General features: G+C 40.3%; 2 protein-coding genes across 8 annotated transcripts in view; one reads left to right on the top strand and one right to left on the bottom strand.

Annotated features, from left to right (window-relative positions):
- Window positions 1–15,117, top strand: part of CDC20B (cell division cycle 20B) — an 86,754-nt gene that overhangs the window by 7,011 nt on the left and 64,626 nt on the right. The gene's annotated exons all lie outside the window — the stretch shown is intronic.
- Window positions 8,321–13,139, bottom strand: GPX8 (glutathione peroxidase 8 (putative)). Of its 5 annotated transcripts, XM_081517778.1 has the most exons (4): window positions 12,912–13,139; window positions 12,037–12,298; window positions 10,867–11,013; window positions 8,321–8,914 (listed from the first exon to the last, which is right to left on the bottom strand). In XM_081517778.1, the coding sequence occupies exons 1-4, from the start codon at window positions 13,113–13,115 to the stop codon at window positions 8,751–8,753; spliced, it is 777 nt and encodes a 258-aa protein (XP_081373904.1). In that variant the 5' UTR covers window positions 13,116–13,139; the 3' UTR covers window positions 8,321–8,750. The 5 variants fall into 5 exon arrangements, with proteins under 5 accessions (XP_081373904.1, XP_081373905.1, XP_081373906.1 ...); XM_081517779.1 differs by lacking the exon at window positions 10,867–11,013; XM_081517780.1 differs by lacking the exon at window positions 10,867–11,013 and having other exon boundaries at window positions 13,065–13,139.

Raw genomic sequence — 15,117 nt, 5'->3', positions numbered from 1 at the left:
TAAATAGTTACCTATAATTTGACTCTTATGTTTTTTGCTACTTTCAAATCTTATCTTTGATCTTTGTATTTAAGTATCCTTTACATGTAAATATTGTTTTCATCTTGTTTTTTTAAGGTTAAATTTCAGTATGTTATTTTCTATAGACAATCACTGATTTGTTGATAAAAAATAAAACCTACTAAATTTAGGAGGCTGGTCCTTTGTGTTTCACTTCTTAAAAATTTTTGTAAAAAGCAAGACAAAATGCCAACATTGATACTGAAGAAACAGAAGACATAGTTGTTCCTATTACTGAGATGATGAGAAAGAAGAAAGAATGGAGTGCAGTAAAAATAAAGGAGATCAGTGGGTAAGGAGGTGGTTGTATGTATAAATTCAAAAAGAAAATGTTGCCATAGAAGTGAGAAGGAACAAGAGGGATCACACTTGGGATGTCAAACGAAGAGAAGAGGGAAGGGGGTTGAAAAAGAAGAGGGAGGCGGGCAACACTGGTTCAAAGTATTTTTTCTTGGGTGTTTTCTCTTGTGGGAGCCCCTGTGTTGCTCATTGGTGCTGGGGATGTAATTGCTTCCCATCACACCCTCTGGAAAATGTCCTAGTTCCCCACTGCTCTTTACTTGCCCTCCCCCAGCAGCCCCTGCCCCCAAAAGAGAAGGCTTCCCTCTGCAAAGTGTGGCCTTAACTGTTCAGAGGGAAGAGGGTATGTGAAGACTGGAAAGAAGTGTGATGTGTTAGTTTCTCGGTGTAACAGTTGTTAGGATTTTATTGTTCTCTGGGGAAGATGAAGTCAAGCTGAGGGATGAATACAGAGTGTCACCAAATTAGCTCCACCCAAACCTGATGTTTGTCTTTCAAAGGGACACGTTGTCAGGACTACACGTGCTTTTGTACAGGGATCACTCAGGATTTTCCAGCTCATGATGGGCAGTCTTGAAACACAGTCATTATGTTTGAAGAAAATAGAGAAATAGTTTTTGTTTTCCTTCTTAGACTTTGTATATTTTTTTCTTATTTTTTACTTGAGTGTATTCCTACTTGAAATTACCTGCAGTTCAGTTAGGTCATTATAGTGTGAGTATACAGTTAAAATGTTAGCAGCTTTGCATAATTCAGTAACTGCATATACATCTACATTTATATATAACCTGTCAAAATAGTATATTTGTGATAACAATAAGGAGTATATATGCTGTTTTTGCTTCAGATTTTTCTCTTTGGAGATTCTTATGATACCCTGATTAAGTCTGATTTAAAAAATCTTTTTGTGCTAGAGCCAGCTTGTTCTAGTTGGTGAGAATCGATTGCTAAATTTTCAGAAATTTTACAAGCCAATTATGAAACCATTAGTAGATTAAAATTGACCATGGGCAAGTGTTCATGCCATAGAAATTGGAAATGCTGCAAATTGGAACTCCTCCACTAGGGATTTGGTTATTAAGCATTCATGAGTAACTACTGTATGTATGTTACACGGTGGTAGTTTAGTCACCAACTCGTGTCTGACTCTTGTGACCTCATAGACTGTAGCCCACCAGAGTCCTCTGCCCATGGGATTTCCCAGGCAAGAATACTGGAGTGGGTAGCCATTCCCTTCTCCAGGAGATCTTCCTGACCCAAGGATTGAACCTGGGTCTCCTGCATTGCAGGTGGATTCTTTACTGAGTGAGCTACCAGGGAAGCCCATATATACTATAGTTATTAAGAATTACATTTATGTATGTATATACATGCTATATGTACACTATAATTAGTATGCAATTTCAAAAATGAAGTACAACTTCTAGGGAATATTTCTGGCCAATTCATATTTATTCAGATCTACAGCACACTCTGCTATATGTAACAGCACACTCTGCTGCCATTAGGTGATGATCAGGAGTTAGTAGGAAGTACTCCTCTCCACTCCCAAACAAACTGAAACAAACTTCAAGTCAATGAATTATTAACCATTAAAAGTAAAATAGATTTTGTCTGTGTCAGGAGGGCAACTGCTGAATACTCTTTTACCTACTATTTTTCTGTTCTTTCTCAGTCAGGCAGCTGGTAGCAGTTTATGTCCCAGACTTTTTGATGCTGAGATAGAGCTTATGCTCAATTCAGGAAAGATGCATTTTTTTCCTCTGTTCTCTGTGTGTTTGCTGGCTGTGTTCACGAGACTTTTGAGGTCTGGGCAGCAGCACATGAGCAAATGGCTCGCCTCCCTTTTACCACACATAGTCTGGTTGACAGGCTTCCCAGGTGACTCAGTGGGTAAAGAACCCGCCTGCAATGCAGGAGACGCCAGAGATGTGGGTTTGATTTCTGGGTCAGGAAGATCCCCTGGAGGAGGGCACGGCAACCCATTCCAGTATTCTTGCCTGAAGAATCCCGTGGACAGAGGAGCCTGGCAGGCTACCGTCCATAGGTCACATCAAGTCGGACACAACTGAAGTGACTGAGCGCACAGCACAGCCTGGTTGGACACCATAACCCTGAATGGACACCCATATGTCAAACTCCCACCTGCCCTCCCTGCATCCTCAGAGTAGTGAGAGGAGAGAATCAAGCCTAATCTAGTGGAGATTGCAGACTGAATAAGGCAAGCAAGTCAGGAGATACGTAAGTGAAAGACCCACTTTACATGCCTTTGGAGAGAACTAGTGGCTTGGGGCAGGATGGACATCTGAATTATTTCTCTGGGAGAGTTCTGGTCTGTCTGGTATAGGGTGTCTATGTAGCCTCTGCAGTGCTGCACATACCCTGATGTGAGCACATAAACACCCCAGCAGTCCCACAGCACTGCTATGAACTCATGGAAGTCATAAGTGGGAGTATATGGCAAGAATGTTCTGGAAGCAGCACTTGAGGGCTAAACAAAGTTTTGCTTCAGTTCAGTTAACTCGCTCAGTCGTGTCCGACTCTTTGCGACCCCATGAACTGCAGCACGCCAGGCCTCTCTGTCCACCACCAACTCCCGGAGTCTACCCAAACCCATGCTCATCGAGTCGGTGATGCCATCCAACCATCTCATCCTCTGTCGTCCCCTTCTCCTCCCGCCCCCATCCTACCCAGCATTAGGGTCTTTTCCAATGAGTCAACCCTTCGCATGAGGTGGCCAAAGTATTGGAGTTTCAGCTTCAACATCAGACCTTCCAATGAACACCCAGGATTGATCTCTTTTAGGATGGATTGATTGGATCTCCTTGCAGTCCAAGGGACTCTCAAGAGTCTTCTCCAACACCACAGCTCAAAAGCATCAATTCTGCGGCGCTCAGCTTTCTTCACCGTCCAACTCTCACATCCATACATGACCACTGGAAAAACCATAGCCTTGACTAGACAGACTTCTGTTGGCAAAGTAATGTCTCTGCTTTTAAATATGCTATCTAGGTTGGCCATAACCTCCCTTCCAAGGAGCAAGTGTCTCAATTTCATGGCTGCAGTCACCATCAGCAGTGATTCTGGAGCCCAAAAAAATAAAGTCTGACACTGTTTCCCCATCTATTTCCCATGGAGTGATGGGACCAGATGCCATGATCTTAGTTTTCTGAACGTTGAGCTTTAAGCCAACTTTTTCACTCTCCTCCTTCACCTTCATCAAGAGGCTCTTTAGTTCTTCTTCACTTTCTGCCATAAGGGTGGTGTCATCCGCATATCTGAGGTTATTGATATTTCTCCCGGCAATCTTGATTCCAGCTTGTGTTTCTTCCAGCCCAGCGTTTCTCATGATGTACTCTGTGTATAAGTTAAATAAGCAGGGTGACAATATACAGCCTTGACGTACTCCTTTTCCTATTTGGAACCAGTCTGTTGTTCCATGTCCAGTTCTAACTGTTGCTTCCTGACCTGCATACAGGTTTCTCAAGAGGCATACAGGTTTCTCAAGATACAGGTCAGATGGTCTGGTATTCCCATCTCTTTCAGAATTTTCCACAGTTTATTGTGATCCACACAGTCAAAGGCTTTGGCATAGTCAATAAAGCAGAAATAGATGTTTTTCTGGAACTCTTGCTTTTTCGATGATCCAGCGGATATTGGCAATTTGATCTCTGGTTCCTCTGCCTTTTCTAAAACCAGCTTGAACATCTTGAAGTTCACGGTTCACGTATTGCTGAAGCCTGGCTTGGAGAATTTTGAGCATTACTTTACTAGCATGTGAGATGAGTGCAATTGTGCGATAGTTTGAGCATTCTTTGGCATTGCCTTTCCTTGGGATTGGAACGAAAACTGACCTTTTCCAGTCCTGTGGCCACTGCTGAGTTTTCCAGATTTGCTGGCATATCGAGTGCAGCACTTTCACAGCATCACCTTTGAGGATTTGAAATAGCTCCACTGGAATTCCATCACCTCCACTAGCTTTGTTCGTAGTGATGCTTTCCAAGGCCCACTTGACTTCACATTCCAGGATGTCTGGCTCTAGGTGAGTGATCACACCATCGTGATTATCTGGGTCGTGAAGATCTTTTTTGTACAGTTCTTCTGTGTATTCTTGCCATCTCTTCTTAATATCTTCTGCTTCTGTTAGGTCCATACCATTTCTGTCCTTTATCGAGCCTATCTTTGCTTGAAATGTTCCTTTGGTATCTCTAATTTTCTTGAAGAGATCTCTAGTCTTTCCCAATCTGTTGTTTTCCTCTATTTCTTTGCACTGATCGCTGAGGAAGGCTTTCTTATCTCTCCTTGCTATTCTTTGGAACTCTGCATTGAGATGGGAATATCTTTCCTTTTCTCCTTTGCCCTTTGCTTCTCTTCTCTTCCAAGCTATCTGTAAGGCCTCCTCAGACAGCCATTTTGCTTTCTTGCATTTCTTTTCCATGGGGATTTTCTTGATCCCTGTCTCCTGTACAGTGTCACGAACCTCTGTCCATAGTTCATCAGGCACTCTGTCTATCAGGTCTAGTCCCTTAAATCTATTTGTCACTTCCACTGTATACTCATAAGGGATTTGATCTAGGTCATACCTGAATGGTCTAGTGGTTTTCCCTACTTTCTTCAATTTAAGTCTGAATTTGGCAATAAGCAGTTCATGATCTGAGCCACAGTCTGCTCCTGGTCTTGTTTTTGCTGACTGTATAGAATGATGGGATGGAGCCAAAGCAAAAACGATACCCAACTGTGGATGTGACTGGTGGTAGACGCAGAGTCCAATGCTGTAAAGAGCAATATTGCATAGGAACCTGGAATGTTAGGTCCATGAATCAAGGCAAACTGGAAGTGGTCAAACAGGAGATGGCAAGAGTGAACGTCGACATTCTAGGAATCAGCGAACTAAGATGGACTGGAATGGGTGAATTTAACTCAGATGACCATTTTATCTACTACTGTGGGCAAGAATCCCTTAGAAGAAATGGAGTAGCCATCATGGTCAACAAAAGAGTCCGAAATGCAGTACTTGGATGCAATCTCAAAAACAACAGAATGATCTCTGTTCGTTTCCAAGGCAGACTGTTCAATATCACGGTAATCCAAGTCTATGCCCCGACCAGTAACGCTGAAGACGCTGAAGTTGAACGGTTCTATGAAGACCTACAAGACCTCCTAGAACTAACACCCAAAAAAGATGTCCTTTTCATTATAGGAGCCTGGAATGCAAAAGTAGGAAGTCAAGAAACACCTGGCGTAACAGGCAAGTTTGGCCTTGGAGTACAGAATGAAGCAGGGCAAAGGCTAATAGAGTTTTGCCACGAGAATGCACTGGTCATAGCAAACACCCTATTCCAACAACACAAGAGAAGACTCTACACGTGGACATCACCAGATGGTCAACACCGAAATCAGATTGATTATATTCTTTGCAGCCAAAGATGGAGAAGCTCTATACAGTCAGCAAAAACAAGTTTTGCTTAGAGGCCCAGAATTCAAATTGCTTCAAGGCTTTTGGGGTCACACTTGAAAATGACAGATAGACTGGTTAGGTGGGTTTCCATTTCTTCAACAATAGATTAGTACTGATTCCTGATCATTTGACACATCTTGGTAATTTGGAAGGGGCTTTTTGTTCAGTTTGACTTCCCCTCACAAGCATACCCAATTTACAGGTGAGAAAACTGAAAAGTAGTGGCCTGGCTGAAGGCCCTGCTGCTGGTGAGAGGGAGAAGCAGGCTTGCTTATACGCTGACCGCCATTCTTTAGGTGCTCCTGCAGATCCCTTTGTTCCTGAGGGGAACCACATTCCACCCCTACCTGCTGCTGCTGCTGCTGCTAAGTAGCTTCAGTCGTGTCCGACTCTGTGCGACCCCATAGACGGCAGCCCACCAGGCTCCGCCGTCCCTGGGATTCTCCAGGCAAGAACACTGGAGAGTTGCCATTTCCAACTTTGAATTGAATTTGAGTTCCAACACTGGAAATGTTGCCATTTCCTTCTCCAGTGTATGAAAGGGAAAAGTGAAAGTGAAGTCGCTCAGTCGTGTCCAACTCGTTAGCGACCCCATTGACTGCAGCCTACCAGGCTCCTCCGTCCATGGGATTTTCCAGGCAAGAGGACTGGAGTGGGGTGCCATTGCCTTCTCTGACCCCTACCTGAGAGCTTACTAAATCCATTCAGAGCTGGGAGTTGGACATATATGTTGAAGCAGAAGGTATTCCAGGATATATTTGGTTTAAGAACTTTTAAGCATTATAGCAGAATTGTATACTCAGGTGGGCATTGCTGATTTCATCATGAAAAAAGAATCACTTTCACTCATCAGGTCAGAATTGGAGAGTCAATTCAGTTATTTAGATTGGGTCTTCCTTCTTAGCCAAATTTTACATGACTTTTTTCACACTGTTTTGCCCCCACTATTCCTATTTAATTCCTTTATGAAATGAAGATATATTTCATGGGGTGAAGTTTGCTTTGTTAGTAATTAGAAGGCTGACAAAACAAAGATCAGGACTTTGGGAGAAAGGATATGTTGTGATTCTCAACAGATTCAGTGACTGCTGATGTTTCTCGTGTAATTACACTCACTGCCTTTTTTTACATTAACCATTTTGACTGTTTGGAGTTGATTCTTCTTATTATAGCCATGGGAATGATGTACCATTGAATTCTTTCCAAATGGCTAATCTAGTTTGACCAGATTAGCAACCAAATTAACTTGTAAGGAATTAACCAAAATTAACCTGAAGGAATCAAGCTGAATGATCATATACTTATGGCTTTTTTCTTACACTTGGAATTTTCACTCAGAAATATAGACTGACTCAAGTGTTAATATTTTAATTGTGGAATTTGAGTTGCTTCTGGAAAATAAGAAATACTGAAAATGATCAAGGCTTTTTCAAATGTTATATCATTTATATTGACGTTAAATGATAATGTCATTAGTAAACAACTATGCAGAGTATATCATGAGAAACACTGGGCTGGATGAAGCACAAGATGACATCACCCTTATGGCAGAAAGCAAAGAAGAACTAAAGAGCCTCTTGATGAAAGTGAAAGAGGAGAGTGAAAAAGCTGGCTTAAAACTCAACATTCAGAAAACTAAGATCATGGCATCTGGTCCCATCACTTCATGGCAAATAGATGGGGAAACAGTGCAAACAGTGACAGACTATCTTTTTGGGCTCCAAAATCACTACAGATGGTGACTGCAGCGGTGAAATTAAAAGATGCTCCTTGGAAGAAAAGTTATGACCAACCTAGACAGCATATTGAAAAGCAGAGACATTACTTTGCCAACAAAGGTCAGTTTAGTCAAAGCTATGGTTTTTCCAGTAGTCATGTATAGATGTGAGAGTTGGACTATAAAGCTGAGCGCCAAAGAATTGACGCTTTTGAACTGTGGTGTTGGAGAAGACTCTTGAGAGTCCCTTTGACTGCAAGGAGATCCAACCAGTCCATCCTAAAAGAAATCAGTCCTGAATACTTATTGGAAGGACTGATGCTGAAGCTGAAACTCCAATATTTTGTTCACCTGATGTGAAGAACTGACTCATTTGAAAAGATCCTGATGCTGGGAAAGATTGAAGGTGGGAGGACAAGGGGACGACAGAGGATGAGATGGTTGAATGGCAACACCGACTCAATGGCCATGAGTTTGAGTAAACTCTGGGAATTGGTGATGGACAGGGAGGCCTGGTATGCTTCAGTCTATGGGGTCGCTGAGTGACTGAACTGAACTGATCTGGCTGGATTGGAGAAGGAAATGGGAATCCACTTCAGTATTTTTGCCTGGAAAATTCCATGGAGCCTGGTGGGCTACAGTCCATGGGGTAGCAAAGAGTCAGACGTGACCAAGTGACTAAATGACGTTGATCTGGCTGGATATAGTAAAACATACCATGACCCTGTACTTAACAAACAAAATTCTGTACGTGAAACAAAAATACATAAGGATTAGAATCTATGTATATTTCACATTTTCAATGTTTATTTTGCCTTTCATTACATAAAAATATCATTTACAGTTACTCTGGAAATGTCACACTGTATCTTGAATTCAAACAGTGGTCTAGTGTGTTGACATTTCCATCAAGTACAATCCTAGAAAACGTCAAGTGAAACAATAGGATATTGAAGCACATTGGTATTCTGAATTATTTAGTGTGGTCAGATGAAGTATTTAATATATTTCATTTAGAGACGTTGGCTGCTGTTTATTTTTGCTTTAGGCAACATCTGTACTGTGGGTACTCATTACTACTCACAAGATAACATAAAAGGAAAGTTATCCTTCAGTGCCATATTTAATTGTCAGAGTTAATTTAAAAGGGGACCAAACCCTCATGGAGACATTTTTGTATTCTGACTATTGCTGTATAATGGTTCAATGGCATTTTCATAGATCCTCTTTCTTTTTTATAATCATTTGTCTAATCAGAGTTGCTATCTCAGGCCTGATGACTTCAATGGGTTCCTCTGGCCTCCAGGACTTCACAACTTGACCTTCAGGGTTGACCAGATACTTCCAAAAATTCCACCTTGGTTCCTTCTTTGAAGAATCTAAAATATCAGAATATATTTTCATGAGTAAAATTTATTCTTTGTCAAGATTTTCATTTCTATTAGTATTTGCATAAATTACAACTTTAGAATCAAGTTCTAGAATTGTCATCATTTCAAAAACCAAACTAAACGAAAAGCAAACACCCAAACAAACTCAAAATCTGTGTAATCAGATGTCTGTATATTTGGTGACTTCACTGAAGATTGTAATGAACTAGAATCATGAAATGAAATCAGCTAGATTTGTTGATCTGAACCACTAAAAATTTACCTTTTCACTAGTTGAAACTTTCAGTTGCTTAACATTTTTTTTTAAGATAAAGTGATGCTCTATGGTCTTTGGTAACATGAATGTATGAATTACTTTTCGTAGTAAATGTATGTTTTTGATATTGTTACATATTACATAGTAAGGAATGCTAAATAACTGTAGACATCCTTTTGATACGTCTTAATTTAGGTAAGAAATTTAGAACTTTTTTCTATTTATATCATACAGGATTTGTGTGCATTATTATTAACTAGTGGCCCTTGTGGCTCAGCTGGTGAAGAATCTGCCTGCAGTGTGGGAGAACTGGGTTTGATCCCTGGGTTGGGAAGATCCCCTGGAGAAGGGAAAGGCTACCCACTCCAGTATTCTGGTCTGGAGAATTCCATGGATTGTATAGTCCATGGAGTTGCAAAGAGTCAGACATGACTGAGTGAATTCACTTCACTTCTTGAGAAAAATATAAATAATTATTATATGCCTAGTAATGTATGCTCAGTTCTTTAAATGGATCCTCTCATTTAATCTGTATAGCAACCCAGTAAAGGTTGGCTATTAGTATTATCCCCATTTTGCAGATGAGAAAAATGGAGGCCTCGACTCACGGTCGCATGGCTAGTTAATGGTAGAGTCCCGATTGGTATCTAGACCTTCCTATTAGAAGAGCTCATGCTCTTAAAATAGGGGACAAGATAAAGCAAGTAGATATTAGGTGGAAGATGACAAGTTCATTTTTGTACATGAGGGGATTCAGGTTATGTGGGACACCCCATCAGAGGAGGCTTTGGAGCTTAGGAGCTAGAGCTCACCCAGGGAAAGGGGACAGAGTAAGGAGAGCCCAGGTGGATGTGGCAGAATCCTGAGGATCAGTAGAGGTAAGGGTGGATGGAAAAAAGGAACCTGGAAAGAAGAAAAGGAGCTGGAGTAGAAGTCATAGGCACTGAGACCCACTAGGTTTAGGAGAGTCGTTGGAATGAGAGATCAAACACGGTGATCTAAGAAGGAAGCAGAGACGGGGAGGCAGAGAAACCAAATGTTAACTATTCTTTCAAAGATGTTAGTGATGAGGTAGGTAGAAGGAACATACTGCTTAGAGTCTTTAAAAGTGTGGGATCCTTTGTTTATGCTGGGGAAAGAACCAGTAAGGGAGCATAGGTTAAAAAAAAAAAAGTAGCCTAAAGGTTACTTATGTGTGCTATACTTTGCATACTGTGCCGAGCATTTACACTGATTATTTCATTATTAGGAGTATTGCTGATTAGTTCAAACATCATTGACTTGGTAGGAGCATCATATTATTGGTTAAAGTCTTCTTAAAATCATTCTGAAAAATAGACATTTTCTATAATGGAAAAAGTATTTTAAAAGATAACACTCATCAGAGCAGGGCTCTCTCTAGCCAGTATCTTTGTGTGAATTAGAAAAAGATACCCTTCTAGGTGGGAACAGTCCCTAGGCATATATCTTTCATTTGCCTGGGTTTCAGCCCCCGTGTGACTCCTTATTCCCGTTCAGTGAACAACCTGCACACCTGTACAGAGCCATCTTATTTGTGATCACATGATCAGTTACTATCTATTTTGGCCAATTTTAAAAGATCTAATTTTCATTTAGCCATCATTTCATAGTCTTTGTCTTTGGAGCTTCATCTAACTTTAGTGAAACCTTAAATCACTGTTACCTTTTTGATTACACAGGGTAAGTGGAGTTTCTTTTTTCGTGACAAAGGGGAAGAATCTAGGACCTATTGTGCTTAAGTATTTGGCTGTTATAATTGAGAGATGACTACATGGGCACATGCTCTGGCTTTTCTTCATCTCAGTGTATCCTGGAAATAAAAGGAATAAAGACCTCACTTTCATTGTTATTGATGGTGTTAGGCATTATGCTGACTTTCCCTAGAAACTTGAATACAGTGTTTTTGGAAGATTCTGCTTTCATCCTTAAATATTATAGAATATCATTAGCCGGTTTGTTGGATTGGAAGCTTGATTGCCTGGCTAAGGTCATGGTTTTAGCAAAATTCAAATTACCTGCAGTGGAAACGACTGAGGCAATCATCCACATAAGTTAGATGAGAGGACATGAGCTGAATGTCCTTTAGAATAGGGTCTGGCACAGTGGAAGCTCTGTAAGTAAGTACTTTATTTTTATTATTAACACACTTAAACCTCTAAACAATCTTAAGGGGTAGATACTATTGATGTCATTTTACAAGGAGGAAGCAGAAACAGAGAAGTTAAGTTACATGCCTGGAATCACACAGCAAAGGTAACAGAGCAGGGATTTCAACCCTGGTACTCGGGGGCTAAAGCTTAGCTGTTAGTCACAATACTGCACTACCTTTATGCTGAAAAAAATCTTTAAATAGACTTCCATAATTAGCTTAATTACAGAGGTAGCCTAACACTACCCTCCTCCAAAAAAAATCAAGATGTATTATTTTGAGTTTTACCAAAAACCACCTGGCAAACTGAGATGTTATTCACCCTTGAGGATAATATCTCAGATAAGTAAGGCAACATAAAATTAACCAGAAAGATTAGTTTAACTAATAACGCTCAGCAATATTTATAAGAGATGTGTAGCCAACTTAAAGTACATTCTTTGGGAAAATAATAAGGAATAAAATACACTGTAGTAGATTTATTTTGCCATCCAAGAAGTTAAAACATTGATTTTAGGAAAGCATAACTTCTAGAAAGTTACACAGGATGAGAATCGAGCTCTTTTATAAAACTTTCCCACTAAAACATTTAAAATGAAATAGGAAAGTATGGTCCTGGTACATTTGTTTTAAAAATGAAAGCAACTAAAAACATTAAATTGGGGAGGCAAGGTAGATATTTACCAACAAGAAATCTAAATGCAGGTTCTGCTTCGGATCCTAGAATCTTAATCTTGTGGAAGATGGGGAATGTTACTCCGAAGTTATTTCTTGCAAAAGATACTACTTCCTTGCTCGGGCGGGGCTCCGATTCTCCAAACTGATTGCATGGAAAAGCCAAGACGCTGAAGTGGAACGGTCCAAACTCTTTGTGCACTTCCTGCAGTGCTAAGTAATTTCTGTCTGTGAGCTGGCAGTCACTAGCCACGTTTACAACTAGCGCAACCTCCCGGAGAAAGAAAAAAATCCAACCGGAAAGTGAAGCAAATAAAAGATTAAAAAAAAAATTCTGCAAGTAGTTAAAACCCTAAACCATTCTGGAGGAATACAACCTTTGATAGACGGTTATTTCATATTTTTATGAAATTTATTCGATATAGTAGATGTCCCCAATTCTACTGAAAATTATAACCCGAATGCCTGAGTTAAAACTCTGAAAGATCACAACCATTAATAAAGCCCTAGGTACTCAAAGTTTTTTTTAAATAAAAGATAAAATATGATTATTGATAGAGTGCTTTTTAATGCTGTTAGATTGTGGAGTTAATACTTTCATATTCACATTATATGGCATACTCTATAATCACATTACTATTAGAATTTCCTAAACAATTTAAAGTATTAATCCAGCACTTAAAACATTTTAAAGCAAATAGTTAAGATAATCAGTTATCAATTAGTATATAAACTATGAGAGCACTGATGGCTAAAGTGATATACTAATAACATCTCTCTGAGGGCTAACTTATAACATGAACATATAACAGTAAAAAATGCACTGTGAAGACATAAGCAGAGAACATGGACAAACAATAGAAAAATCAGAAGGTGCAACTTACTTTGCCTTTAAACTTTTCCAGAGAAACCGTCCTTCCATTTGCATCTTTTACTTCAAAGTTATAAAAGCTGTTGATTTTAGGTTTTAGGAATTTGAGTTGTAGGAGGAATAGCATTACTGTGCACAGAACCATAGACAGCAAGACTGCAAATGCCTTTGCTTTGGGCCCTGAACATCTCAAAGGGTAGGCTGTGAGAGGCTCCATTTTGGATGATTTTAGAGGAAAGTCTCAGCAAGCTGGAATTCAAGGAGGAGCTGAAACTTGAAACCAGCTCCGCTTAACGGAAAGTCAGGAAGGACAGACTAGCTCCAGTCACTGATGGGGAACAGAAAGCTCCTTCTCAGAGATGGAACGAACTCCTAAACGGAGTAAAAAGCTCTAAAAATATCAATGTATGTACGATGTCAGTTGTAATTTTTGCTTGAAAAGTGACATTTTTGGTAGCTCATATGTGCTCAACAAAGAAAATATTTCACCAGAAGATGGTGCCCTTGCATCTTAAAAGCTGTGAAGTGCTTCCAGCAGTTGGCTGAATGTAGCGGATTGGGTGTATAATACCCAGAAGTAGTTCTGAGTGGCAATTAAATTTGTCTATTAGTATGTCACCTAATCGGTAGGAATTTAATATTTATATGTATCTGTATAAAGTCATATGGCTTCAGCATGCTGTAAGTTCAAGGAATTTATAGTGGAAAGGGCAGTGAAATATCTGAAAAGGCTACTTGCTCTGACCTCATCCAGCTAAGGCAGTGCCAGGTGAATATAGTAAAAATAAACAGATGAAAAACAATGATGGCTTTAAAAAACCCTCCTCTTTTGTAAAACAAACTATAGTTCAGTGAGTTTTCAAATTTTTGGCTATGGTGCATAGTAAGAAATGCACTTTATGATATAACTCAGTACACACAGACACAGACAGGTGTTAACTGAGAAGTTTTATTAAATGAGGTTTTCCCTTTGAACTATGGTCTATTGTGTTTTTAAAACAGCCTGCTTTTGATTTCAAAATGATTTCAAGGTTCACCAATGGGCTGCAAACTCTAGATGGGGAAAAACTTAACTCTATAATAAAGCAGGACTTTAACAAATAAGATTGTGGTGGTGGTGATTTAGTTGCTAAGTCATGCCCGACTTTTGTGACCCCGTGGATTGTAGCCCACCAGGCTCCTCTGTCCATGGAATTTTTCAGGCAAGAATACTGGAGTGGGTTGCCATTTCCTTCTCCAGGGGATCTTCCTAACCCAGGGATCAAACCCAGGTCTCAGGCATTGCTGGTGGTCTCCTTCATTGCAGGCAGATTCTTAACCAACTGAGCTACCAGGGAAGATATTTCTATACAAAAGGCAAACACTGCTCCCCCTACCCCCTGCCCCCCACCTTTCTACTTGGGTGTGTCATCTAGTTGTTTCATCTTTTGTCTTTATTTTTTTCTGTGGCTGCCACTTTCTATGGGAAGCCTAAATTTGTTGAAAATTTTAGGAGCAAACATGGAAAGGGAATTGAAGGCTGCATATCCCGAAAGCCGTGGTTCCTTTAGCCACCTTAAAAAATACCCTGTTTAGGACACATAGCAAGTTTTGAATGAAGTTGCTTTGTTCCACCAGGGCCTGACTGTTGATGTGGTGAGTTTACAGAAAGTGCTAGGAAAGTGCATGGAATGATCTGAGAAGCTTGTGAGAGTCCCTTCCCATTGCTGTTAGATCTCTGGAGATTTAGAGGAAATGCTAAAGTGGCCAGAGAAGGCAATGGCACCCCACTCCAGTACTCTTGCCTGGGAAACTCCATGGATGGAGGAGCCTGGTGGGCTGCCGTCTATGGGGTCGCACAGAGTCGGACACGACTGACGCGACTTAGCAGCAGCAGCAGCTAAAGTGGCTGCCAGCCCTGCTCCTGGGCTGTGTGTGTTTGGAGGCAGCTGAGCAATGCCCACAGCTGAGGCACCTAAACCTTCAGAGACCATAAACCACTTCACTCCCACTCTTGGGCCCTGATAAGAATAGATACAAAAGAAAACTAATCTCCTGTAAATAAAATTTCTAGTAAAAACTAAAAATGTACACAAAATGTATTCTATCACTTAACCGTGATAATATTATTTTGGCGTTTTCCAGCTGAGTCACTGAAAAAGATAAAGCCCCTGTGTTTATATTACATCTGAACACTGCTATCTGTAACTTAAATTCTCTGGTTTTCCTCCTCCTACTCG

Source organism: Giraffa tippelskirchi, chromosome 8 (assembly GCF_054371585.1).
Source record: "Giraffa tippelskirchi isolate mGirTip1 chromosome 8, T2T-mGirTip1v1.2.pri, whole genome shotgun sequence".
NCBI lineage: Eukaryota > Metazoa > Chordata > Mammalia > Artiodactyla > Giraffidae > Giraffa > Giraffa tippelskirchi.
The sequence above is the reverse complement of the archived record's forward strand: the minus strand, read 5'-3'. Positions and strand labels throughout refer to the sequence as shown.